At 43.6% G+C, this 27,562-nt stretch overlaps 2 protein-coding genes across 4 annotated transcripts; one reads left to right on the top strand and one right to left on the bottom strand.

Annotated features, from left to right (window-relative positions):
- The first annotated feature begins 78 nt into the window (after positions 1-78).
- Positions 79-12,883, top strand: Mrpl47 (mitochondrial ribosomal protein L47). Of its 2 annotated transcripts, XM_057756964.1 has the most exons (7): positions 79-289; positions 2,620-2,765; positions 3,256-3,316; positions 5,404-5,500; positions 8,828-8,958; positions 10,344-10,439; positions 12,076-12,883. In XM_057756964.1, exons 1-7 carry the CDS (start codon positions 192-194, stop codon positions 12,227-12,229), a joined length of 783 nt encoding a protein of 260 aa, XP_057612947.1. In that variant the 5' UTR covers positions 79-191; the 3' UTR covers positions 12,230-12,883. The 2 variants fall into 2 exon arrangements, with proteins under 2 accessions (XP_057612947.1, XP_057612948.1); XM_057756965.1 differs by lacking the exon at positions 79-289 and having other exon boundaries at positions 2,633-2,765; positions 3,167-3,316.
- A 19-nt stretch (positions 12,884-12,902) lies between these two features.
- Actl6a (actin like 6A) lies at positions 12,903-27,539 on the bottom strand. 2 transcript variants are annotated; one of them, XM_057756962.1, is made up of 14 exons: positions 27,356-27,539; positions 24,244-24,320; positions 23,913-24,087; positions 23,226-23,326; positions 22,495-22,592; positions 20,966-21,060; positions 20,616-20,722; positions 20,432-20,521; positions 19,069-19,130; positions 18,758-18,872; positions 18,492-18,572; positions 16,866-16,961; positions 14,336-14,422; positions 12,903-13,325 (listed from the first exon to the last, which is right to left on the bottom strand). In XM_057756962.1, exons 1-14 carry the CDS (start codon positions 27,378-27,380, stop codon positions 13,245-13,247), a joined length of 1,290 nt encoding a protein of 429 aa, XP_057612945.1. In that variant the 5' UTR covers positions 27,381-27,539; the 3' UTR covers positions 12,903-13,244. The 2 variants fall into 2 exon arrangements, with proteins under 2 accessions (XP_057612945.1, XP_057612946.1); XM_057756963.1 differs by lacking the exon at positions 27,356-27,539 and adding an exon at positions 26,895-27,232.
- Between the last annotated feature and the right edge of the window lie 23 nt (positions 27,540-27,562).

The raw sequence follows: 27,562 nt of genomic DNA, 5'->3' as shown, positions 1-27,562 counted from the left end.
GACGGCGTCGTAGGTGGGGAGCTCGAAGAGGGCCGATAGAAGCACTATGGTGGATAAGGGGTTGGAGGTGGAAACAGTGAGGACGGCCATGTTTAGCAAGGGCAAAACCTGTTCGCGTTTGCTTCACTTGTCTGCACGCAACAACGGAAGTGACATTGTGGGCACCGGCACAGTGGGCCTGCTTTAGAAACATGGCTGCGCCCACGGTAGTGGGTATTTGTAGGAGAGTCTCGGCGTTCCTGAAGGCTGCGGGTTCCCTAGTAAGTCCCCAGGCGCCTGCTCGTCCCGGGTAAGTGAAGAAAGAAGGATGACCGCCCGCCTTCGGGTGCCTGTTGCTGAGTGCGCAGCTCTGGCCGAGGGCGTGACCTTGGAGTCGCCCACCTTGGCGTTCGGGCGCCGCGGGCCTGGGGGGTTCGGATGCTCTGTGCTGCGGATGGCTGGGTCGGGACAGACGCTTCCGAGGGGTCGAGCTGGGACGGAAGGCGTCACCGGGTGTGAGACGAACGGATCTGCACCGTCGACTTCGGACCAGATTGTCCGGAAGGTACTAAGTGACGGTGACGAGAGAAGTGAGGGGTTTCTGCGAGTGTGAGAACAGGCAGCTTGCTCGTCTTGGACATTTGCGTACATGAGCCGAGTTTTATACATGGTGTACCTCAGATCGTTCGGCTCTACACGCAGCTGTCGTGCCTCTTTTATGCTCGGTATTATTAACGCTAACTTCGGAAATTAGCTTTTCAAAAATTTTGCAGAGTTGTAACTTGATCAGGGTGACAAATTTGAATAGTTTCGTCTTTCATTGTCTTTTTTTCCCCCTAACAATGAAAAAAAAATTGGAGCTGGAGAGATAATAAAATAATTTGCTGTTCAGTGGTTAAGAGAACTTATACTTGCAGAGGACCCAAGTTAGGTTCCTAGCAGCCAGTGGCTCATCTTTAACTGGAGACCCAAAGGCATCAGCCACACTCCATGGTGCACACATCTGAAGGAAGACATTCATATACATAAACCTTAAATGTTTAATGAAGTGGTTGTTATGTGTTTTTTAATAAAATAAATACCTGCCACTCAGAGAGCAAAGAATTTGAAAATGGTAAAGGCAGTTGTGCGCTCCCAGATGACACATTGCCATTTCTTCTTTAAGTTTGCAGGTGTACATGCTTTGTTTGCCATTATTTTCCCCAGAACAACAGCAAAGTTCTTAGAGTAAAACAGTAACCGAGTCCCTTCACCGAGTAAGCAAGTCATTGGCATTTAGTCACGTTTTCAAGATCACTGTGTTTATACTCCTTTTCCTGCACTGTTTGACAGAAGTCAAACTTCAAACGTAGAATCAAGGACATTTCCTTACAAAGTATGACCCAGTTATCACCCTCAGGAATACACTGCTGTTAGTTAGCATACAATCAAGAAAAACCTGCACTAATAATTCCCTTCTTCATTCTTTCTCTTTCTGTTTCTTTGTCTCCATTCTTTTCTTCAGGATCCAATGAAGGATCATTTTTTGACCTAGTTGCCATTAATCCAGTATGTTTCTGTTTTCCTTTGTCGTGATTACTGGCATTTTGGGTAGGATTAGGGTTTTTCTTTTTTTTTTTTTTTTAGAATATGTCTCCATTATTTCATCATAATTAGATTCAAGTCAAGAGTTGGGGATGTAGCTCAGTGGTAGGACACAAAAGCAGAGTCGAATTAAATAAATACCCTAGGTTCAGAAGATAGCACTTGAGAAACATTTCACATTTATTTTGTTTTTAGGTCATTTTACCAGGTCATTAAATATTTTTAGAAACATATTTTCTAAATTACTACGTAAGATTTTTATGCAGTGGTATGACGATTAGCAATTCCCTAGTTGTACGTTTATGTAATTAACAGCTCTTTGATATCACATTTAATTCCTTTGTGGCTGTCTTAGTCTGTAAGTTCCCTTCCCTGATGTTGACAATCTCTAGATACAGAATTACTGGATTAAAGGAGAAAGCCTTGTGCCTCTCTAAGGTTGCAGAGTTGACTTTCGCAATGGTTTTGATCTGTTCATAGATTCAGTTGCTACAATGGAGGAAGCACCTAAAAATGTTACTCTGAGATGTAATTGTGGGGGCAGCGAGATGACTCAGGAGGTAAAGTGCTTGCGGTTCAAGCATGTTGACCTCAGCTTGACCCCGAGGTCTATGCAGCAGAAGCTGCATGCAGCAGCACCCGTCTGCGTCTGCCGTCCCAGCATTCCTGTGCCCAGACAGGAGGCAGAGAAAAGGGAAGCACCCGGGAGCTTTCATGCCTGCTGGCCTGGCACACTCAGCCAAGCTGCAGAAACCAGAGCTTCAACAAGGCGGAAGAGGACTGACCTCTACATGTGTGTCCTGGCACATGAGTGTGTGTACTCCCACACACATACATTAATAGTAAATAAAATTTAAAAAAATGTGTAAATATGTTGTCCCTGAAACTGTAGGGTAGCGATCTGTACAATAAAAGTACGTTCTAACACATTTTAGAAGTTTACTACTTTGGGGGCCCAATTACTGGGTAGAATTTTTGACATTGTAATAAATGTTTCTTACTTATAAAATCTGAACATTATAAACTCTAACCATTACTTACTGTGTTCTCTTGCAGGTTTCCCCTTAGTTTGTTGCAGAAGAACACACACCATGTCACATCTTTTCTGCAGTGCAAATTACTTCATACTACGTTGTCAAGGAAAGGACTAGAAGAATTTTTTGATGACCCAAAGAACTGGGGGGAAGAAAAGGTCAAATCTGGTGAGCTATTTAGAATGGTCTGTAGTAATTGATTGAGCCCTCCATCATCCTAGGATTATCCAGTTTAGGATTTTTTGTTAGAATTTACTTTGGATTTTAAAGGTCATTCTCATAACTGAATAAAAATATTTCCTCACCAGATTGGTGGAATGTTTAAAAGAAGTGTACTTTGAAAATGTTAACTAATATGAGGTTTGGGTTTATTTTAGTTGACACTTTTTTAATAATAATTAAAAATAATTTGTAATGAATAATTAAAAATAATTTAAGGAATGGAATGCATTTGACACAAATATTAGCAGCCTTTGAATGCTGTTTGTTGCCTGTCATGTTGCTGATATTTTCATGTTACTTAATTGAATTCTAGTCATGTTAATATGATTCCGTTCTGTATTTTACAGATACAGAAACAGATTTCGAGAGTGGATAATCAGCCAGGGGCATAGAGCTAGAAGCATCATTTAATGTTACACATTTCTCATTCTCATAGGAGCTTCATGGACCTGCCAGCAGCTAAGGAACAAAAGTAATGAAGACTTACATAAACTTTGGTGGGTGTTGTGCATGCTGAAATGTTACAGTTTAACAGTGGGGTCAAAACTACACCTGTGTGATAAACAATTGGACAAAATGATTTGTTTCCTGGTGCAGTGGGTGAGCATATGAACTGTGTGTGTGCGTGCGTGCATGCGTGTGAGTGTACAGCAGTGCCTACCCAGCGGTCAGTGTACAGCAGTGCCTACCCAGCGGTCAGTGCATAGTAATACCTACCCAGCGGTCAGTGCACAGCAGTGCCTACCCAGCGGTCAGTGCATAGTAATACCTGCCCAGCGGTCAGTGCATAGTAATACCTACCCAGCGGTCAGTGCATAGTAATACCTACCCAGCGGTCAGTGCACAGCAGTGCCTACCCAGCGGTCAGTGCATAGTAATACCTACCCAGCGGTCAGTGCACAGCAGTGCCTACCCAGCGGTCAGTGCATAGTAATACCTACCCAGTGGTCAGTGCACAGCAGTGCCTACCCAGCGGTCAGTGCATAGTAATACCTACCCAGCGGTCAGTGCACAGCAGTGCCTACCCAGCGGTCAGTGCATAGTAATACCTACCCAGCAGTCAGTGCACAGTAGTGCCTACCCAGCGGTCAGTGCACAGCAGTGCCTACCCAGCGGTCAGTGCATAGTAATACCTACCCAGCGGTCAGTGCACAGCAGTGCCTACCCAGCAGTCAGTGCATAGTAATACCTACCCAGCGGTCAGTGCACAGCAGTGCCTACCCAGCAGTCGGTGCACAACAGTGCCTACCCAGCAGTCAGTGCAGCAATGCCTACCCAGCTCCTCATCTTTCTGCTGTTACTCAGCCTACTTCACTCATGATTGTTATCTGTTGGGCATTCTGGTAGACATTTAATTTTTTTATCCCAATTTGAAAGAATTACATACATAGTGTTTACAAAAAACTGCTCATGCTGTGCTTATTAATTATAGAAAATGAGTTTTAGTTAAAGCACTGTTATGAGCTGTCGATAAAGGTGAACCTAGGACTGTCCCAGCACTTGCTGTGCTAAGGCCAGTGTCTCTGTCATTCCCTCCCCCGGGACTGTAGACCCTAGTGTAAAGTTCTGGGTTCCTATGTCTCACTCGCCCTGCCCTCCACAGTTACTGCTTTAGTTCTGAAACTGGGGTGTTCACAAAGCCCCTTTCCCCAGCTCAGCCAGGTCAGTGCTTTAGAGTCTGGCTGGCTTGTCCCCTTCTATCTTATTTTTTTTTTCTTTTTTTTTTTTTTTCTTTCTTTTTTTTTTTAATTTTTTTTTTTTTTTTTTTTTGGTTTTTTTTTCGAGACAGGGTTTCTCTGTGGCTTTGGAGCCTGTCCTGGAACTAGCTCTGTAGACCAGGCTGGTCTCGAACTCACAAAGATCCGCCTGCCTCTGCCTCCCGAGTGCTGGGATTAAAGGCGTGCGCCACCACCGCCCGGCTCCCCTTCTATCTTAAATCTTGTCTCTAGGAAGCTCTTTCCAGTCCTTAGCTGTCAAGGAGATGTCGCATATCCCCCTTAACTATTGTGATACATGTCGTCTCCCTTCCCCAGTAAGTCACATTGACATGGCATTGCAGGCTAGAGGTAGAATTCATCCAGAGGATCTGAGATTGGAATCTAGACTTTGCTTTGTGACCTATGATCGTAATTCCTGAGTGTGCTGAGCTGTCTTCATTAGAGAGAGGATTTAGTAGTGCCAACTCCAAAGGCTGTGAAGATTGGAAGTGCTCAGCACTCGGTGTGAACTAGCCCCTCAGCAGATGTTTGTCCTCTTCCTCACCTGTGGAATGGCGGGCAATGACTGGTGCGTTAACCCTCCAGCATGCCTCACAAGGTGCAGGCAGCTCTTTGGGATGCTGCCTGTGTGAGGTTTCCAAAGGACTTCAAGACTTGGAGCTTTTGGGCTGGAGATGGCTCAGTGGTTAAGAGCACTGCCTGCTCCTCTAAAGGTTGCAACCATCATGAGATCTGGTGCTGTCTTCTGGCCTGCAGGCATACATGTAGGCAGTACACTGTATACACAGTAAGTAAAGACTTGGGGCTTTTAATTTTGATGTAAAGAAATCACTATAGAACAGTATCATGGCTTGTGTTTGGTACAGGTATGTCCTTCTGAAGGAAAGAAACATGCTTCTGACTCTAGAGCAGGAGGCCAAGCGACAGAGATTGCCAATGCCGAGTCCAGAGCGGTTAGAAAAGGTAGGCTTTGGGAGCTAAGACTCCTGGACAGGGTAAAGCTAAAAGGAACGAGTATATGGCTCTTACATTCAAACCTTCTTCTATCTGTGTGGTTCTTTAGTGAATTTACAGAGCTTTATATGCCATCCCAGCAGTTTCTCTTGAGAGTGCTTATCACCCCCACTCCCCCACCTCCCCCCCCCAAGCAAGTGCCACACCCCCTGCCGTCTCCCACCCCCCAGCAAGTGCCACGCCCCCTGCTTTCTCCCACCCCCCAGCAAGTGCCACGCCCCCTGCTGTCTCCCCATCCCCCCAGCAAGTGTCGCCCCCCTGCTGTCTCCCTGTACCCCCAGCCAGTGTCATGTCCCCCTGCTGTCTCCTTATTCTTAGTGGCAGCTTCCAGCCTGCAGATGGGTATTTATTTTGTTTGTCTTGAGCAGCTACCTGGGAGTAGAATTGCCAGCCCGTGTGGTAAGTCTCTTGAACTATGGCAGCCATGTGGTATGGCGCTGAGCTTGGTGTCCAGCTGCCCCATTGTACATTCTACCTCCAGTTTGGCCATTCACCAATAACTTGACCCATTTTTTAGTGTGCAGTTTTTTGTTGTGTTTGCTTTTCTGTGGTTTTACTACCCTCCCCCATCCCAGATTGGTTTAAAGGTCAGCACATGATCTTTCTGTCGTCTGCAGTCAGTGCGAGCAGAGCTGAGCCTTGTCGCTGTTGCAGTGCAGAGCCTTGCCTCAGCTCCCCTCCCTCCCTTCCCGCCATCACCGCCGTTAGTCAGCGTTCTCACCACACTGCCCACAGAGGGCAGGACATGGTGTCCCTGCAGGAGTCAGACAGGAGAAACAAACTCTCGGATATCATGACTTCATGAGAATTGAGTTTGATTGTGAGTTTTCAAACTTGATTTCATGTAGTACTAGATGTGCAGAGAGTTGCATGGACAGTACCAAGACTTCTTGCAGCCTTCACCCTGATTACATGTGTTCCTATTCACGGTGTGTTATTCTGTCCCCCCCCTCCACCTCCCCACACAACGTTTTTCTTGACTGTTTGAAAGTAAATAGTCCATTTCATGCCCCTTTGTCTACATAATTATGCATTTCCAAATACCATTTCGTATATAATCATTTTACACTTTTAAAGTCAGGAAATGAACATTGATGTGATCGTATAATCCATAGGTCTTATTTCCCTCATATAGAGCATCCTAACAATATCATTTACATCAAGAGATTCCCGGATCATGCCTTTTCTGTTTTTGTGATCCCCTTAATCCAGGGATTCAGTCTTTATATTTCACGACAGGATTGTTTTTGAAGAGTATGGCCTGTTCCTTTAGTTGGGGTTGTTTGATTCTCATGGTGAGGTGGATAGATTAGCTGGGCTGTATTCTTGGCCAAGTAAAATTTATAAACTAAAAAGTCTCTTTGGAGGAGGCTTGCTTTGAGTGAGGTATACCTGCTTGGTATGTACTGATAAGTGTTCTTTTTGATAAACTTGGGCCAGTAGTATTTCCAGTTTGGGGTTTTTTTTGGTTTAGTTTGTTTTTGTTTTTAATTTAGAGATATCAGTTGATTATCCCTAGCCTGAAATCCAAAATGCTCCAAAGTCAAAACTTTGAACATTGAAGTGCGGCTCTGTTGATATACAGTTGGTATAAACATGCAGTGCTGAGTCACACCATTGGTGTGAATGTGTAGTGCTGAGTCACACCATTGATGTAAACATGTAGTGGAGTCACACCATTGTATAAACATGCAGTGCTGAGTCACACCATTGGTGTAAACATGTAGTGCTGAGTCACACCATTGGTGTAAACGTGTAGTTGAGTCACACCATTGGTGTAAATATGTAGTGGAGTCGCACCATTGGTGTGAACATGTTGCTGAGTCACACTGTTGTTGTAAATGTGTGGTACTCTGTAGACTCAGCAGCTGTGGATAGCCAAGCTCAGTAGAGTTCAGGTGGCCCTTCAGGCCTGCCCTGGCTCCATTGTAGGCCATCAGCGGTCACATTACAAAAAGGTAGGACAGTCCTTCAGAATTCCCTGCTTCACAGGAAAGTCTGTAGACCAGAGTTGGATGCCCCGGTGTTACATAGGAACTTTGGGTGACTGTCCAGGTCATTGGGTAACATTACTCCTTTCTGAAGTCTTTGATAGAGTTAAATAGTTAAACTTATAGTTTTTCTTAATTGTGAAAGCAAATTAGGTATAAAACTTTAAACTCATCAAGATAAGATAGATAATATAGTATTTTCTCTAATTTTGCTAAATACAAATAGACTAGATATTGTAACTGTAATTCTTACTTAATAACTGTTTTATTATATATAGTTTTACTATGTTAAGATTAAAACCTTTCTTTTTAATTAGACCAAAAGGAGGAGATGCTGTGAAATAATCCTTCTATACACTGTGAATGTGTATTATTCTCATTGGCTAATAAAGAAGCCGATTGGCCTATAACAAGGCAGGATAAAGTTAGGCAAGACAATCAGACTGACAATGCTGAATGGAAGAAGGGCAGAGTCAGAGAGATGCCAGCTGGCCACCAGGCCACTAGAGCACTACATGTAGAGAATGAGGTAACACGCCATGAGCCTGGCAAAGCATAGACAAGAAATGTTGAGAGTTAGGTGGTTAGCAGGCCTGTGTTATCAGCCGAGCATTTGTAATGAATATTAAGACTCTGAGCGGTTATTTGAGAGTGAGATGTACCATGTTCGGTTGATATCCCTGGAAGACCTGCCCTTTTCTGGAGGGAAACTGAGGAAGAGTGGGTCTAGGGGAGAGGAGAGTGGGGAGAAAGACTGGGAGAAGAGGGAGGGGAATTGCAGTCAGTATATGATATATGAGGGGAGAAGAAGAAAAGTGTCTTCTTGCAACTTAATGAATCCTAACATTCTTCCCTGTGAGAACTAGAGTTACCAAGCAGGCCAGGGTACCTGCTGAGCGTGAGGACCGCAGTGGTCCATCAGGGACAGGTGCATCTTTTGCTCTGACAAAGGGCAGTAGCAGTTATACGTCTCATTAGCTTACTGCATTCAAACGGCATTAGAGCTCTGTCTGCTCCAAACAGCTGGTACATGGCAACCAGTTATTAAGAAAAGAAATGATAAAACTTCAGATGTTACAGAAAGTCATACTGTAGACACCCGTGAGCATACACACACACACACACACACACACACACACACCTGTGCCAAAAGGGCTTTCTTGAAAGTACTAGAAAGAGCAGTTTCTAAATAAAATGTCATAAATCGCCTGCTTTGTAAATCTTGAGCTCTGGAATGCAGTCTTGGTGAGGATGGCTGAAGTTGGCTGTGTTGCTGTCACCTCAGGTTGTTGATTCCATGGATGCCTTAGATAAAGTTGTCCAGGAGAGGGAGGATGCTCTGCGGCTTCTTCAGACCGGCCAGGAGAAAGCAAGACCTGGTGCCTGGAGAAGGGACATCTTCGGACGAATTATCTGGTACATGATTACACTGTACTTCCAAGAGTAGAGATCGTTGCTTGAATTGGTATCCCTCTCTGTACCTTTAAAACTTCTCCCTGTGGCTAGGTGTCCATGGCTTTTAATCCTAGCACTCAGGAGGCAGAGGCAGGCGGGTCTCTATGAGTCTGAGGCCAGTCTGGTTACAGAGTGAGTTCCAGGACAGGCAACAAAGCTACAGAGAAACCCTGTCTCAAAAAAAAAAAAAAAAAAAAAAAAAAAAAATTCCTCCCTTTGGATATTTTAGAGATCGTATGTAAAGAAGAGAAGTTCCCATCCCCTAGAACACAAACTATGCACTGAGTTTTCTGTGTCTGTTAAATTCTAGACCACACAACTCATCCCTGTGTGTTCTTGTCTTTGTGAATTGTGGGTCCTTTCAAGAATTTCATAAAAGTTGGATACTTCTGGCAGAAAAATCTGCCTATACACATGTAACTTTGGATTATAAAACTCAAAGAGCTAATTTCAGATACTCCTCTGCCTACCTTACCCACTAAGAACCTGGGACTTGAAAGTTCTGAGTGCAGGGTCAGTTTGCTTATTTAACGGGCATTGGGATAAGTCCTGAGCCAAGTAGTGAACAGCATACCTCTTTCCAGGGAAGGATCTGGTTGTCATCATTGACTCTGAGGAGCCAGTATAAGCTAACACACCCCAGAGGATCCAGGATAAGCTAACTCATGGCCATGTAGTACCTTAAATGGGAGTCAGCAAGTGTTGAGGCTTGAGGTATCTAGACAGTCCCCGAACCTTACACACAGCACCTTCTCACTTGATGTGAAATTCCGTCCAGTCAAGAACCATCTCATCCAGCACAGAAAAAGAAATTGCCAAAACCTCTCTTAAAGCTCTTCCAAGGAGCTGGGCAGTGGGTCCACACTTGGGAAGCAGAGGCAGGCTGACCTCAAAGTTCAAGGCCAGCCTAGTCTAGACTGAGTTCCAGGACAGCCAGGGCTACACAGAGAAACCCTATCTCACAAAAACTAAATAAGAAAAAAAAACAAAACAACAAAAAACTCTTCCAAGGATTAAGGGATGTACCTGTGTCTGTTGTACAAATCTCCAGCAGGAATTTGAATTGTATTTTCTAATAACTAAAAACATTGATTACTTTACCTATTTGTGTGTGTCCTTGTATGTGCTTATATGTGGCATGTGTGGAGGTCTCTGCCCCTGTTCACACGTGTCCTAGGGACTAAACGCAAGTCGCAAGTTTCTTCTTGTTTAGCTGTTTTACTGGACCCATTTTCTAATATTTTTTATTTGGATTAATTTATTTGAGGCCAATTAGGAAACAATGAAAAATGTAAGTAAAACTGTATGAAATATTTTGTGTAAAGCAGTAACCACTTTTTTGGCAGGCACAAATTCAAGCAGTGGCCTATACCTTGGTACCTCAATAAAAGATACAACAGGAAACGGTTCTTTGCGATGCCCTATGTGGATCGCTTTGTCAGGTGAGCACAGCATCCTTGTTGACAGAGCTGCCCCTTACACCAGGTGGCTTATGCCCTCAGCTCTTTCCACCTTGATTTCTATTATGTAAGTAATATATTTTCATTACTTTAAAAAGAAAAAAAACCCACTAGTTTAAAGAGAAAATTGAAGCCATATATCTAACCTCCATGAAGTCACTGTGCCAATGGTGTGTATCCCTTTAGAAGTTGTATGACTTCCGTATGTCTGAAATAAGAGTGAAATCCACTGCACCATGTGGACTGCAAGCTCTTATTCCAGGGCCCATGGGAAAGGGATGAGCCTGAGATTATGCCCTGCTGCATTTCCCATGGCAGATTCTGCACTGAGCTTACATGAGACAGAGAACGTGGTGCTTCTGTTCCAGGATTGTAGTTGCCCAAGCACCAGCAGCTGATACCTAAGGAACTAGACAAGGGTCTTCTGAAGCTACTTACAACATGGAATCCATCCCCAAAAGCAGACAAAAGACAGTTTAACCCCCAGCCGCACTTAGAAGGGAGACAGGGAGATGCAAGATGGCAGTGTCAAAATGAAAGGTGACGTGCCCACGGTACAGAAGCATCCTGTAGCTGGGTACACCTGGGGCCCCAGCACTGAAGAGGCTGAGGCAGGAGGACTGGGTATAAGACCACTGGCAGATAAAACCTGCTAGGGATACTTTCTGTTCTCAGCAAAGTTCCTCGCAAACTAATGTTTCTACCCCAAAACTTAACCCAGAGAAAAAGGAAAAGGAACTTAATTTTGTTTGCCCATGTTTGTGCACATACATACTGTCCTAGTATGATCTGTGTGAAAGAGGACAGCTTGCAGGAGCAGCTCTCTCTGTAGTCTGGGTTCAGGGGATCAGGATCAAGTGGCTCCACCTGCTGATCCCTATTCACCAGCTATTTGAGACTTACATTAAGATGTTTAATAAACTTTAGAATCAATTTGAACTTTTTACCTTCCTATCCGAACCAGCTCCCTCTGTTCCTTTGATTGGGTCTGTATAGCCCTGGCATCTGCCATACCAGTGCATTCTAGGACAGAGATCTGCCTGCTGGGATTAAAGGCATGCATACCCAGCATCATCACTTAAGAGTGCACTGTGCAGTGGGGACCCTAAAACCACCTCTTATTTCAGTACCAGTCTTGTGGGTTCAATCCATCCTTCAAGTTCTTCCTGCACTGTTTCGAATCTGCCTTCTTCAGTGTCTACTCCAGTATAGCCCCTTACTCTACTATGCTTCATGATTTTTCAAGGCTTTTATTACATTGTTTCAAAACTATACGCTAGCTCTGTGTCTCCAAAATACCTACCTTCATCAGTGAGAACTTTACTGTCCCCTAACACCTTGCTCATTCCCAGCCTCTGGTGTTTATCCATACTCATGACCTAGTCAAGATGCCAGGTGGCTGGAGAGCTCTGCTGCATCGCTTCCCTTCAGTCTCTGCGGGCACAGTATTGAGGTGCTTTGACCTCCACTATCTTGCATTTGTAGTGACGCTGTTAAAGCTTGATTTATACACGCCAAGAACTGCTGGCATGACTGGCTTTTCTATAGTTGGCATGGGCACGCTTTGAGAAATGGGGGGAGCGGTTTTGTCTAAGTTGCTGTTATATTTTTATTCTAGACTGAGAATTGAGAAACAAGCCCGCATTAAAGCAAGAAAGGAAAGTTTACAGAAAAAGAAAGAAAGAATTCTCCAGGCAAAGTTCCCGCACCTCTCTCAAGACCAGAAGTCAAGTACTGTCCAAGATGAGACCTACAAGTCAAACTCTGTGTGAGATGAGACCCAGAAGTCCGATTTCATTCTTGAAGCTGCCTGTGTCCTAATGTGAATATGTCTTTATAAAATGTTTTTGTTAAAATGATATCAGTTGTTCTTGTGGATAACATGGCATGTTAATTAACCATAGAAGCACTGCTGCTTCTATCAAAACCAGGCAGAGTTCAGGTTCAGTTCCCATATCCTGATATCTAAGCAGACTTAATAACACCCGAAGTCTTGGTATAAATCTGATGCTAGCTGCCAGAATGATGCTAGAACCAAAGCCGGTTTGGGAATGCTGTTTGCACCACTACTGTTAAAAAGTGGCCGGTGGGGAGTGGGGTGGTGCACAGGACTGGAAAGATGGCTTAGTGGTTAAGAGCACAAGTTGCTCAGGACCCAGATTCGATTCCCAGCACAAACAAGGCTTATAACCATCTAAAGCTCCAGTTGTGGAAGCCAACACCCGGCTTCAACAAGCACCAGGCACTAGTATGGTGCAAGCATACATGTGGATAAAATACCCATACACATAATTTCTTTTAAGCATGAAAGGGACATGGATACTGTCACTGGAACAGTTGATTGCTTCCTGTCATCAAAACAGTGGAAAAGCAGTACTGACAATAGCAAGGCACAACAGAGACAAGAATCCAAAAACCCTTCTAGGACGGGTGGTGATTTTTATTTAGTTTTGTAAGCCTAAGGTAAAAAGCATAGGCAGTGACTTTTACTAGTCAGTAAAAAGTAACTCCACCAACCCACAGGAGAGCTGGAAAGTACTTACTGAAAGCAAAATATTTAGAGAAAATAGACATTCATACAAAATTATAAAATGCCTGTAATAAGAATAAGTGCATTTCAAGGAAAGCACAAACTCATTTTAATTTATAGAGCCAGTTAAAGCCTTAAAAAATTTAAGTGGACATTGAAATATGCAAACATGTATAAACATTCTACAAAAGATGGTCGTCTTTTCCTGAGTGTACTAAAGCTACAGACATGAGGTGGCGGCAGGCAGGGTGGAGCCCTCAAGGGCATTTTCGTTCTACACACTGCTTCCCTCCTTCTTCATACTCCTGTTTGGAAATCCACATCTGCTGAAAGGTGCCCTGTGAGACAGAAAGCAACATTCCATTATGCCCACCCTTTATTAGAAGGCACGGCTTTTAACAACTACTGAACTATTAAAATTCCTCCTCCAAAATACTACTGTCCCCTATTCCTCCTACCTTCCTCTAAGACGGCCAGAGACTGCTTAGAAAACGTGACAAAGCGCCCTAAGGCAGTCATTAGGCCCACGTCAGTTATCTCAGCTCTTAGGAGGAAGAAGGGAAAGCTCTAGTCTAGCCTGAGACACAATCTCCTGACTCACGGTGGCCTTCCGTCAAGACCCAGCAGCCATCTCCCTGCCCACAGCCAGCTCTTGACAATCTCATCAGGACTTGGGTAACAACCAAACTTCCAAAGGGAATGGCTTAAACTAAATGCACTACACCTAGGCCTGCCCAGTGCCAAAAGAGGTATTACAGCTGCCTCCCTGAACAGGGAGAGTCTGTGTAGACTGGCAAATGTCCACTCATAAGGTGTCAAGTGTGACGGTGCACACCTGTAGCCCAGCACTCTGGAGGCTGAGGAAGAAGACTGCAGGTTGGAGGCCAGCCTGAGGTTGGTAAAGGGGGGGACGTCATTATACACAATGTATTTAAGCAGATAGTCCCACCAGGTCCTCCATTCATCCATCTGTCAGTTTTAAATGTAAAGGTCAATGAAGCACTGAAATTCTCACTATATTATTAAATTTAGCATTTAATGGCATATTTAAATCAAATCATTTTGTAAAGAAAATTTCTGCTTATATATGGCTCAATGTTATCATAAATAAACCATTACCAGAAAAACCACAGTGCTGTTCTAGGAAAAAATGGGAATCATGGAAGGCTACTAATAGTGCCAAACAGATTTTTATCAGTACAGAATAAATATTAAAAGTATTATTGAGCCCTGACAGGTAAAAAGATGGTGTGTTTTCAGATGATAACTAACACTCTCTTCATAAACTGCTGCACATCAATCAACCCCCCTCTCAACTCTATTCTTATAAAGCAGTTTGTCTACTTACCAAAGATGCCAAAATGGAGCCTCCAATCCATGAACTAAACCTCCGTTCCACCGTCGTGTTGTTTGCAATCAGTTTCAACCGCATGCTCTACAACAGAGGAAGCATTGGGATATTAGAACAGCCACGACAGCCAGCCTGGGACTTGGGTGCTGAGAAACCTCCATGGCCATGCTGGCACCAACACTTAATCCCAGCACTTGGGACACACTGACAAGAACATCTCTGAGTTTCAGGCCAGTCTGGTCTACAGCCAGGGCTAGCTAGCTGGCCTCCACTGGGCACAGCCACCAACAGCCCTCCCTCTCACATACACGCACACACACACACACACACAAAAAGGGGAAACCAGTAACTTTACATGGTATCAGGTAGCTAAGCTAATAGTTGACACAGGAAAGGTCTTAATGAATACAAGGTGAGAAAATGAACTGTGTAACTCAACTGAGCAAATACAGGCATGCGGCACCTCGCCAGGTAGGAAAAACTGGACTGAACTGAAATCGGAGCTCTAACTCACTGTCCATAGCTTGTCTGAATGCCCTCAGCATGTCACTCCCCTGTGCCTTTTCACTTCCGCAGCAATGAAGGAAGAGATTAGGTAGAGCTTGGAGTCCTTCCCTTGAACAGCTCCACTAAAAATGTCTTACGATGCTCCTTTAAACACTGGCACTGTTACTTTGTCATCTCATTTAGAGATGTAAAGGCAGAATTTGTGTGTGTAACTCCTTAACTGTTAAACATAACAAACTGACAGGGCAATAAAAACAAAAACTTCATACACACACGCACTTCAAAAGATGCCACACCAGATGTCATTCTCGCTGAGTCCCCACCACCCCGAGTGCCTGCATCTCGACTCTCCCCATCAAAGTGACAGATTTACATTGCCTGTCTTCCAAATCAGTACTTCTGCCCAGCAGGGTAGCTCATAGCTGCAACCCCAGCATTCAGGCTGATGGGGGCGGGGGGCAGAATGCTGAGTTAAGCAAGCATGCACTTCAATAGGACAATGCTTGCCCCATCTCAAAAAACTAATAACTCAGTGCTTCTGTTCTGAAGGCAGTATAGCCATAACTTAGTATTTCTGTTCTGAACGCGGTATAACCATAACTCAGTGTTTCTGTTCTGAACGCGATACAGCCATAACTCAGTGCTTCTGTGTTGAACATGGTGTAGCCGTGCTTCTGCCTCCCAGTGGCTATACCACCAGGCCTGGTTCAGTCTGTATTTATCTCACTTTCTATAATAAGGGACTTTCCCCCGCTCCCTAGAAATCTGCCTCTGGGGATAATTTCCATGCGAGACACGCGCCATACACCACATATATGTGGAGCATTTTCAGAGAAATAACTGCGGTGGAGTAGAGCATAGTACCACCTGTACCTGTGTCGGTACAAGTGTCTGTTAAGGACAAAAGTATCTAAATTACTCTTAAAAAAGAAAAAATAACCCTCATTTTATTACTGTAATTATGTGTATGCCTGAGTGAGGGTATGTTCACATGAGTACAGTTGCCTGAAGAGGCCAGAGAGGGTACTGGATGTCCTGGAACTGGAGTTACAGGAGGCGTGAGCTTCTCAATGTTGGTTCTGGAAACTTCACTCCTCTACTGAGTTTATGCAGGTGAGGCTGAACCATACCTGCAGTTCCTAAATTACTCTTTGAGAGACCTTGGACCATTCATTCCTATAGTTATATTTGTGGGTATCCTATGAAATCCAACGGTCAGAAAAACTACTGCTTGTTCCCCTTGACTAGTTGTGATTCTCAACCTGGTCAAGACCCCTTTGGGGTCAAATGACCCTTTTACAGGGATCACACATCAGACAGCCTTCATATCAAATACTCATATTACAATTCATAGCAGTAGCAAGATTACAGTTACGAAGTAGCAACAAAAATAATTTTATGGTTGGGGGTCAACACAACATGAGGGACTGTGTTAGGGTCACATCATTAGGAAGGTTGAGAACCACGGCCCTAGAGCATCATCTCCCACAATGCAGTATGCTAAAGGCAGATGTCAACCACGGCAGTGCATCAACACCCAAAGAGCACTAACTAAACATACAGCACACGGAAAACACGAGCAGCCAAAGCCAGACATTTTCTACAGACACACCCAACACCCTTTAAGCATATTATACCTGGCATTATTATGTGCTGTGAACTACTTCTCCAGATTCTCCTCTCCTGAAAATGACCACCGTGTGCCCTGTGAGTATATGGAGTGCATGTTCACGTGTGCACACCTATATGTGGATGTGTGTGTGTGAATAAGGTGGAGAGATAGAAAATAACTAATTTGACCTGTGGTCTCCAGACATACACACAGGGTGAATACACCCACACATGTGCACACAGCACACACAAACATTAAATAGATTCAAGTACTAGAAGAGGAACCAATGTAGGACATTTTGGTTATAATAGCTATTACTCATACTGTAAAGGCCCACAATTATCTATTAAATTCCTCTCAGTGAGAATGGACATAACTAAATAACACAAAGAACAGAAAAGCACTTACTGGGGGAGTTTTCTGAGAAAGCTCTCTATTTAGCCTGTCGGTGAAACTCTGTATTAGCGTGTTTCCTCCTGCTACAATCACACTGCCGTAGAGACCCTAGAAGAGAAACAATCATTTCCAAATGTTTCTAACAACCCCATAGTACTGCTTGTTGCTAGGAGTTGGACCCAGCTACTAACCTCATTGTTTTCCCATTTATTTGGGTTTGTGTCTGGGTGTGTGTGTGTGCGCGCGCACACGCGCGTGCAATTAGAGGACACTTGTGGGAAGTGGTTCTTCTTCCGGCCTGTGGGTTCTGGAGGTCAAATTCAGGTCATCAGGCTTTGGTAGCAAGCACCTTTACACACTGACCCATCTTGCCAGCCCAAAGGTCCATTTTATACTAGCCCTCATCTTTGGTCATCTGGAAGTCACGGCAGGATACTCTTTGCTCTTTCTCTTTGTAACAGGGATGTTACAACTGTTTTAGAACACAGGCTGAGCCTCCCAAGTAAAACAACTTCATATTCATAGGGATATATTTACTCCAAATTTGCATGTATTTATCAAAACGTAAATGTCAGCCTTCTCTTCTAATTGGCTATTTTCTTAGTTTTAGAACCTACTCAAAGCATCTAAATCACCTAAATTTTGAAACAGAAAAACAAAAATTTGGCCCCATCTGCTAACTTTAAGTAAACAGAAAACAATCTCAGTACAAACAGTCCCATTCTTGCAAATGTATTTAATTCCCTGCCCGCCCTGAAGTGACCTTCCACAAAAAAAAAAAAAAAAAAATTTCAAAACTTGGAGGAGAAAAACAGCTCAGTGGATTACAGGTACTTCTGCACACATTTGGACACATGAGTTTGACTTCTGGAACCCATGTGACAGTCATATATAACACACATGTGACACCACATATAACACACAAAAAATAATTTTTTAAATTCTGTACTAACACCCCGTTTTAGAAGTGGTAGAGGTTGTTAGGTCATGGCCACTCAAGGTCCTCTGTGAATATGTTGTATACACTCACATCTATTCACACCACACTTCAGATGTGAATATGTTGTATACACTCACATCTATTCACACCATACTTTAGATAGGATGTGGGTGTAGATTAAGGAGATTATGAAATAAATCTAGAGCTTAATAAATTCTAACTAATCTAAATGAATATAGTATATAATTAAGTCAATATAGCATATCAATAGTTTAACACCTGACATAGCAGAACAAATACAAAAATTATCTAATACAATCCATGTAAAAGTCACATACTTTAAAATACCTTTCTGAATAATACAAGCAGATGTCAAGAGAAATAACCAATTTATATGAACTTTGATTTACGACATTTTAGGAAATCTGGAGCAGCAATGTCCAAAGAAACTCTGTGAGGATGGAAATGTTCTAGGAATCTACTCCGTCCAGGACAGCAGCCACAAACCACGTTCACAGAAAGGAGAGTGCGATTCAGGAGCTGAGCTGAGCTGAGTGTCAGCAGCACTGGGCATTGCTGGTCCTACAATCCTTCCCAGTGTCCATCTTGTTACACATAGTTATCATCAAACTCAAAGCTGCAGACCTCGTCTGGGGCATTTCACTGCCATAAGACAGGAACAGGAGCCTGGCACTTACCGGTCTGATGTCAATGTCACACATTCCAACACTTGTAGTAACGACATGACTGACTCCCAGCATTGTGTTCCCGGATAATCCCTGGAACAAGAGTGCAAGTATTCACATGGGAAATCCCCATTGTCGAATTTAGTCTAATGTAGGCTATGATCCTGTAAATTCTCCACAGAGGAAAAGCTGCATCTTTTATGAAAGGGTCATAAGTATGTATCTATTTATATGAATTCAGGAAAGTCAGATAAAATTTTGAGAAACTGGCCTCACACCTTTACATTGGAAGGGTCAAATAATCCTTCAGGAATTTTTAGCCGTTCTGCACCAAAATCACAGTTGTAACCGTTGGGGAATTCGTAGTGGACAGTTGGCATCTGCGCAGCCACTCTGCAAACAGCAAATAGCATTTCACAGAAAGCAGAACAACGCTGTTCAAATGATAAACCACCTATAAGGAGTTACCAATCTGTGTGAAGTCAGAGCAAACACCTAAGAGCAGAGTATCAGAATGTACTCTATGTCTTTAGGCCAAACCCACAAGAGCCCTATTTCTGAAGGACGGTCAGTCCCATAGAAAACATACTGTTCGTCGTAGGTGGAGTCTGACACTTGAAGAACTGAAGCTTGAAAATCCTGGATGACGCACTGTGGACAGAAGGTAAGAAACAAGGTTGAGATCTGCTGTGCGACCTGCTCTCTGTGAGTCTGCTCCGTGACAGCAGACCAGCTTCATTCGGGTGAGTCATTTCAAGAGTGAAACTCTACCAAAGACGGCATCAACAGTTACCTGGGATTTACAATTTATAGCACAAATTTAATTCATTTCTATAGTTGTAACTACACAATTGAAATACATATCAATTATAATTTTTATTTATGAAATAATGAAAAGATTAAAAACAAGCAAGAACCTGTACCACTGCCCCACCAAACTAAACCAGCTTCAGAACATCATTCTTTTCCTTAAAAATTCTTTGAATTTTTAAAAGATTTTCTCCCCTGCATTTGTGACATGCAAACACGTCACACTCATACAGAAATTTCTCGTGACTGCTGTGAGATGAACATAGCCTACAGGCTGATATGGGAAAACCCTGTCTGACGTCAACACAGGATCCTTAGGACACGTTCTAACACATACAACACTGGGTGCAACATGCTCGCAAAATACACTTAGTCAATTATGTCTTTCATATCCTTTTGCTAGAAATTAGTATGTACCTATGGAACAGCAAAGGTACTAACCTCTCCCCCACATAGGTCCACACATTCAGACACTGTTTCAGTAAAAAGTCTCACTGGCTCATTGTTGAAGCAGTGAGATATACTTCTGCATGTCTGATTAATGCTGGAGAAGAAATCATACCTAAAATAAACTAAGTTCTATGCAAACTAAAAGCATCTTTCCCCCCCTTTTTATTCTATTTGGTTTTTGAGACAAGGTTTTTCTGTGTAGTGCTGGCTGTTTTGGAACTCACTCTATAGGCAAGGCTGGTCTTGAACTCACAGAGATTTGCCTGTGATGTGCCACCATTACCTTGCTAAAAGCATCTTAATGCCGGGCAGTGGTGGCGCACGCCTTTAATCCCAGCACTCAGGAGGCAGAGGTAGGCGGATCTCTGTGAGTTCAAGACCAGCCTGGTCTACAAGAGCTAGTTCCAGGACAGGCTCCAAAACCACAGAGAAACCCTGTCTCGAAAAACCAAAATAAATAAATAAATAAATAAAAGCATCTTAATAACAAAAACTATAAAATAGTATGCTTGTTTCTACCCTAAAACCAAAAACCTCTTCCATGCCTTCAAACTGCTAAGCAGTAGTAGTCTGTAGGGACTGCTTCAAAAATATTAAAAGTGTTCCCCACTCCAAACTACTTATGTTTTCAGATATTAAAAACACAGTTTAGAATCAGCACTTTATTTGTAAAGACAATACGGATTACTTACATTGCACATGTAATTGTGCCAAGACCTTGTAACCTGCGGCAACTTCTCTTTTCTTTTCCAGTTTGCTGGAGAACCTTCCCGAACAGCCTCCTGAGAACACCCAGAGCACATGATAATTAAGAGACTCACGACAGTAGCAGAAGTGGAAGGCAGGTCTCACTAAGAAACTTCACGTGCTGCTTACTTTTGATGCAATCATATACGGAGGAATAAGTTCTATGTTCATCTCCTGGAAGAGTTCTCTGCACTGCATGGTAATAAAGTCTCCAGCAAGAGGGGATTTCACAATGCCTGAGAATCAGATCAAACAAGGTTGAAGATGCCAAAAGTATGAATTCCTTAGGACTGTGAATATATTTACATATGAATAGGTTTCTTTTAGTAGAATTAACCAAACTATCCTTTCAAAGAATAGTCATGCATTCATTTAAAATATGTCTTGGGAATGAAAGGGCTCCAACAGAATTCCTAGCCTGTCTTCATTATCTGTGTCCTCACAGGGAAAGTCATCTCGTGCACTCATTAAGTAGTTACCTTGTTGAAGGACATAGCCGTCATGGACTGGAATTGCTGTGGTGTGGGTGGCTCCACTGTCCAAAATCAGCCCAGTAGAACGACCATTAGCAAATCTAGTTTAAAGCATTGAGGAAAATAAAGCATCAAGGCGCCAAGGATAGTGATGATTATAAAAAGCTGGCTCTGATAATGTAAGTCAGTTCTTTAAACAGACATTATCATTTACACTGTGGTTATTTTGGGGCTGAGCAGCCAGCAACTAACTAGCAGCCTCCTACAACAGGGATGTCTGGAAGGATAAAGGGGAGTCCACCCAACCTATCCTAGGGCTCCAATAGTAACCTGGGGAGGATGTAGGTGGAGTAGGGACAAGTAGGAAGTACAGGATGAAAGAGAACATGGCGGGCGGCTGCAGAAATAACTAAGTTCAGCAGTCTCATGGCAGAGAAGAGAAGGAACACACAAAACCATCCTGACTCAACAAACAATGATTTCAGAGAGTCCAGAAGGGCACAACAGCCTACAGAAACTGCACTCTGCTGCTACACATCAGACAAAGGACTACTATCTAGAACACATACCTAACTCAAAACACTAGACCAAAGACAAGCAACCTAATCAATAATGGCCTAATGAAATGAATACATAGCTCTTGAAGATGGATTACCAACAGCCAATACACCAGAGAAAATGCTCAACACCCTTAAAGCTACCACAAAAATACAAATTAAAACCACAATGAGATTTCATTTCACCCTAATCAAAATGGTTACCAGCAAAAGAACAGACAACAGAGGCTGATGAGGGTGTGGGAAAGGAGAATTCATTGCTAGTGGTAATGTAAATTAGTTCAGTCACTATGAAAATCAGTAAAGAAGGTCCTCAAAAAATTAAAAATTTACTTAGTCTCCATTTAAACCTACTAGGTCTATGCCAAAAGAACTAAGTCAACATAGAGAGAAACCTGCATGCCCGCGCTCATCACAGAACTACTTGCAACAGCCAGGTCATAAAGTCAGACTAGGTGTCCATTAACATGAAGAAAATGTGGTCTACACACACTCAAGCTTTGTTTAGCTGCAAGGAATGAAATAATCCTGCTTGCTTGCTTGAAAACTGGAGATCAAATTACATGAGACAAGACAAGCAGATGCTGCATGTTCAATGTTAATTTACAAGTCTAAGATTTCTTCAGATACATTAAAAACACATGCATTTGAGCACGTACATACACACACGTGCACGCACATACTCTCTCTCTTGTCTCTCTCTGTCTCTCTCTCTCTCTCTCTCTCACACACACACCTGGAAGGCAGAATGGAAAAGGAAAGAAGGGAGACTATTAGAGCAGGCAGGGGAGTCTAAGAAGCCAAGGCAGGTACAAATGGTTCAGGTACAGAATATATTTGAAGGAGATTGTGTACAATGTACAATGACTATATGTCAAGAACAGGGAAAAGTTTAAAACTACTCAGGGTAAGAAGCTAGAAGGAGGAGCACTTCCTCACTAGTGAGTGCACAGACAGAGAAACCCACGGGGAGGATACGCCGTCAAAACCGCAGTCTTGCACAGGAAGAACGCGGGGATGCCGTAGTGCTCGAACATCAGCTCTGTCAGCTTCTCCCTCTTGGCCCTTGTGTTCCACTGCAGGAGGGAGGGACCCGATTATTCACTGTGCAGTCATTACAGCACGGACCACTCCATGCCATACTGGCAAGAAATAATGTTAAAAACTACCTTTTTTAATAAATCATAAACTAAACTCTATTATTAAACAGGTAAAACTGTCAGCTGCTATGAGTTCTAGAAATAAAGACTTTTCAAATCACAGGAAAATCAAGATTCTAAAAACAAAAGTATTATGAGATATTAAATCTGGTAACCAAAATCCTAAATATGAATTTTAAAACATCCCTCTTGTAACTAGTATTCACAAACAAAGCCAATTATTTCATTTGCTGAAATGTTTTAATCATAATAAAAATTAAGCTTTCCCCAAATTCCAAATGTGAATTTCGTTGACTCTTTAAAAGCAGGACCAGCAAGAAGGCTCAGCAGGCTTCAGCCACCAAGCCTGGTAACCCTCGTTAGATCCCTGGGGTCCACATGGTGGAGAGAACTATGCCTTCAGGTTATCTGACTTTGACATGTGTGCTGGCACATGAGCACCTACGTATGTGCTCATGATAAATTAATGAATTCATTTTTAAAAAGAAAGGAAAAGAAAATCTTCAAGTGAGTGGGAAGTAAAAGAAGAAAAAGGACAGTGGGTCTCACCGGTGCTTCCGACATGAGAACAGGATGCAGGCTGGCTTCGGATTTGACATGCATCTTATAAGTATGATCCAGAATGGCCTGGAAACTATCCCATTCTTCAACTAGAACAGAAATGTCACAGTCTGAACCAAAGCTTAGCTGGTGATGAACGAATGAGCATCTTCTAAGACGGAGAGCCTGTTTCTGTGACGTCTAAATCAATGCCTGAATACAGAATCTACTTTACAGAAAAGGCCGCTACCATTTCCTACACAGAAAATCTCTTTTTGGTTCTTCCAGGTGGGCCTCCGATCTGCCCCAAATATAAATGGGGTGCTTAATAGACACTTAACAATTCTTGCTACAGACCAAGCGGGTGATCAGAAGAGAAAGAGGACAAGGAAAAGCAGCTGGTCACACTCAGAAGGCTACCTCCTTTGTGGAAACTAGCATGAACTCTCGCCTCCTCTCTACCATGTTTCCTGACCACGCCTACACAGCTCTTACCCAGGATACGGTATACAGTTTTCTGTGCATCACCAAACTCTCCTGACCAAGCTTAAGGAAAAGAACACTTCTTACACACCTTTGTATTCTCAGTACCCAAAATGTTTCTTTGTGGAATTAAAACAAACAACACCTGATACCCATCAGTTACTGTTTTATATCTAAAAGGACCGTGAACACTATTTACAATCAAATTCATACCCATGCCATTCTTGAGTGGTGAGATGGCTTCCATGTTCTCCCTGGGCACGCGGAGGGCATTGGTGTCTATGTAGTAGGTGGGGCCGCCCTGTTTGCCTTTGTCACCATCTATTTCCATCATGGTGCTTCCATCATCTCTCTCCAACACCACACCAATGGCCGTGGGGAAATCAACCTAGAGAGTTAAACACGGCATGAAGAATCACCTGCTTTCATGGCGGTTGGTAGGGTTCCTAATGTCTACTGTCATTTTTGCTTTGAGTTTCTGCTTGGATTTAATTTTGCACAGACGATTCTTGCCTATCTAAGTAATTCTTATCGCTGCTCTTACCTTGGGGCAGTCCTCGCCAGCATAGCCAGCCCTCACTGTATATGATCCAATGTCGAAAACAAGGGCGCCAACTTCATCTGAAGAGATTAAAAGAGAATTGCTGAAGAGACTAAAAGACAATTACACACACATACTTTAATCTCACTGAGGGAGGCAGAAGTAGAGGAAAACAGATCTCTGAGTTCCAGGCCACCTAGAGTGTCTACAGAACTAGTTCCAGGCAGTCAGGGCTACACAGAGAAACTCTGTCTCAACAAAGCAAACAAAAGGAAAGACAGAGAGAGAGAGAAAATTACCTCTTCTAACTTCTAAGTGTCCTACGAAAGTTAAGGACATATATATATAAAATAGAATATTTAAAACTCTGCAAACATTTATTACATTCATATGCTAGAACCTAGTTTTTGCTGCTGCTTTGAAGCAGGATCTCTCTATGACATTCTAGTTGTCCTGGAACTCACCAAGATCCATCTACCTGTCTCTGACTCCCAAGTGCTGGGATTAAAACCATGTGCTACCGTGTCTGGCTTGAACCTAGTTTTAAATTACCGCCAAGATTTACTTAATTAATTAAAATATGGCAAGTAATGTACTGTTTATCAGTAGAGGTTTAACCAGGAAAGACACAGTACATGAACAGGTAGTAAGTTCCCTTACTAAAGTGACTGTTTATAAACCTCTATAGTCACAGCATAAAAGGACAAACAGAAAAAAAATAAAACAGGACAAACAGAAGGGAGCGTCCATTGCCCTGGCAATCATTCGAGCTGGGAAACAAGAGGGAACTATTACCAGAACCTAAGAGAGAAGACTGTGGGGAGAGCATCCGGGGCTGTGACGCTGCAGAGCTTTGGCTGCCTGCTCAGACTCCAACCTCCAGGGAGACAGAACCCAGCATCTGAACTGAACACTTTTAACTTGGGTGGGGGGCACCAGCTTTTAATTTCACTAGAACAAGGCAGGGGCGAGAAGTACGGTTACCCTACCACCACCAAATCAAAGCTGAAACCCGAGGCTGAGACAGCCCACGGAGGCCATTTATCCAGGCACAGGAAGGGCGCAGATGGCAGCAACGACAACAAACCAAATGCACACACAAGCACACTAACTGCCCAGCAAATCAGAGGACCATTTAATCAATTTTAAGAAATTATGTTTCACGTAATCAAGAATTTCAGCACAACATGAAAACTGGAGAAAAGCATAGAGAATCAGACCTTAAAAGTGTAATTATACAGGCCAAATAAAAAGCATTAAATGAAGGTCTCACTGAAGTTACACATTCCAGATATTAGGAGATAGTTTAATGCTGAGTAAGAAAGCTGGCAAACTTTTTCAGTCAAATTCGGAGAAAAAGCTCCATTTACATTTTCCAAGTGCTTCACCACAAACAGCAGGCATCCTAGAATAATGCATTTGGTTTTTCAGTGCTCATTTGTCAAAGGGTTCATTTCCCCAACATTGAAAACGCTAATCCTATTTACCATCATTCAATTGCTAAGGCCTTAGGAGAAGCTCTTCTACAACGCTAGTAGCTAAAGCCATAAACCACAACAGCCAGTTTAGTGCTAGCTACAAAGAGGCACCCAAAGAGAAACCCCATAGCTATTTAGACCTCCAGTTTAGAGCAACTCCTATTTTACAAGGAAACACACGTGCAATTGTTTCAATGAAAACTGTCTCCTATCAGCTCTGATATTTGAACATCTGGTCGCTAAATCTAAATCTTTTGGAGGGAGATTTAGGTGTGAGTCTTGATGTAGCAAGGAGTCACTGGGGACAGGCTTTGAGTTTTAAAGTCCAGTCATTCCTGGTTAGCCAGTTTGCTTTCTCCGTTTCGTGCCTGAGTTTGAGTACGTGAGTTCACAGATTTTGGCTCCTACCACCATGCCTGCCATAACGGACTGCTCTCCCTCTGGACTAAGCTGAAGCACTTTTTTCCTTCTAGAAATTGCCCTGGTCATGGGGCTTGGTTACTTTGTTTAATCACAGGAACAGGAAAGGGACCAATAGACTGGGTAGTTTAATAACGTCTCTGCCTCGGTTTCCTAATTTGTAAACTGTACTTAATATTTCCTATCTCATAGGATTCTATAATGAGTAAATGTCTTCAATGTTTTAACGCATAAAAATGCTTCGAATAGTTCTGACAAACAAGCAGCACAATAAATATTGGCTAACTGTAATTATTACTGCCACACTTCCAGGCAGGGAAAAGACATGAACCTTAACAGTTTCTAGAGAAACAGCTACGGTTCACTCATACAAATCCTACACGCCAGTGGACTAGTGGACATTGATCTATTGACTCAATACAGACAAATCTGTAGTGTGTGTGCCGATACTATTGGGTGTATGCTACCGGCACATAGCAGAGAAAGAAACGGCCGCTCTGAAATGCCTTTTCCTCATCCCAGAAACTATTTGCTCCCAACCTACAAAGGAAATCTTTTAATTTTTGGCTTGTTTAACTTTTTCAATACTTTCTTCATTAGCGCGGAGAACAGCAGCCCCATCTCCTGTCAGCGTCCACGCAGAGAAGCGTCCTTAAACAGTTACACATGGAAAGACAAATACGTGGGAGCCCTGACTTCGTTATCGCCAGTCTAGAAAAGGCTCCTGCCCAGCTGGAGGGGAACAGCAGCGTGTACCTCAGCGCTCCGATCATCTAGGCACGGGACACACCAGCAGCGAGGTCTAGTCTGTAGCAGCTGCTGCAGGGTCGGGAGCAGCAGCCGCAACACCGGGTACGACTCGCACCCAGTGTCCAACCCGAGGGCCCGGAAGCTCCGCGATCTGCCGGGGACCAACGCGCGGCGGAACCAGTACGGCAAGGGACCCTGAGTGCCCGGTGACTGGCATCAGAGCCCGCCGGTCCCGGAGCCCCGGGTGCAAGAAGCGACAAGACCCTCCCCCGAGGCCGTCTCCGGGAGCCCACGGCGCGCGAGCTCCGGGTCCGAAGGGACGGGGAGGCCGTAGCCCGTAAGGGGACCGGAAGGACCGGCAGAAGACCGGAAGGGCCCGCCGGGGACCGGAGGGAAACGGAAGCGGCCAGAGACCCGGGCCGGTCGTTCCGGCCCGCAAGCCCCGAGGCGCCGCCGCGCTCACTCACCTCCGCCGTATACGCCACCGCTCATGGCTGCTGTCGGGCGGGGACTGGCCAAAGACTACCGGGGGGACGATAGCAGCGGCCGCGACCCCACTCCCCGCGAACGCTGGCACCGCAAGCCTGCAACTTCCAACGCCGCCCCCTCCGGCAACAAAGCAGCGGCCGCACGCCCGCTGCACAGCCACTCTTGCTGGTCTCTCGTATCAGCCA

The sequence above is a fragment of the Chionomys nivalis genome, chromosome 24, assembly GCF_950005125.1.
Source record: "Chionomys nivalis chromosome 24, mChiNiv1.1, whole genome shotgun sequence".
NCBI classification, from domain to species: domain Eukaryota; kingdom Metazoa; phylum Chordata; class Mammalia; order Rodentia; family Cricetidae; genus Chionomys; species Chionomys nivalis.
This window is presented reverse-complemented; position numbering and strand designations above follow the sequence as displayed.

What these genes read in the sequence shown, in the direction of transcription:
- Actl6a (XM_057756962.1), bottom strand. Translation starts at nt 27,380, where the DNA reads ATGAGCGGTGGCGTATACGGCGGAG. An exon ending in ACCACTCAAGAATGGCATGG is followed by an intron (nt 23,327 to 23,912) that starts GTATGAATTTGA and finishes TTTCTGTTCTAG; the next exon opens with TTGAAGAATGGGATAGTTTC. An exon ending in GGCACAATTACATGTGCAAT is followed by an intron (nt 19,131 to 20,431) that starts GTAAGTAATCCG and finishes TTCTGTCCACAG; the next exon opens with TGCGTCATCCAGGATTTTCA.
- Mrpl47 (XM_057756964.1), top strand. Translation starts at nt 192, where the DNA reads ATGGCTGCGCCCACGGTAGTGGGTATTTGTAGGAGAGTCTCGGCGTTC. An exon ending in GAAGACTTACATAAACTTTG is followed by an intron (nt 3,317 to 5,403) that starts GTGGGTGTTGTG and finishes TGTTTGGTACAG; the next exon opens with GTATGTCCTTCTGAAGGAAA. An exon ending in ATCTTCGGACGAATTATCTG is followed by an intron (nt 8,959 to 10,343) that starts GTACATGATTAC and finishes CTTTTTTGGCAG; the next exon opens with GCACAAATTCAAGCAGTGGC.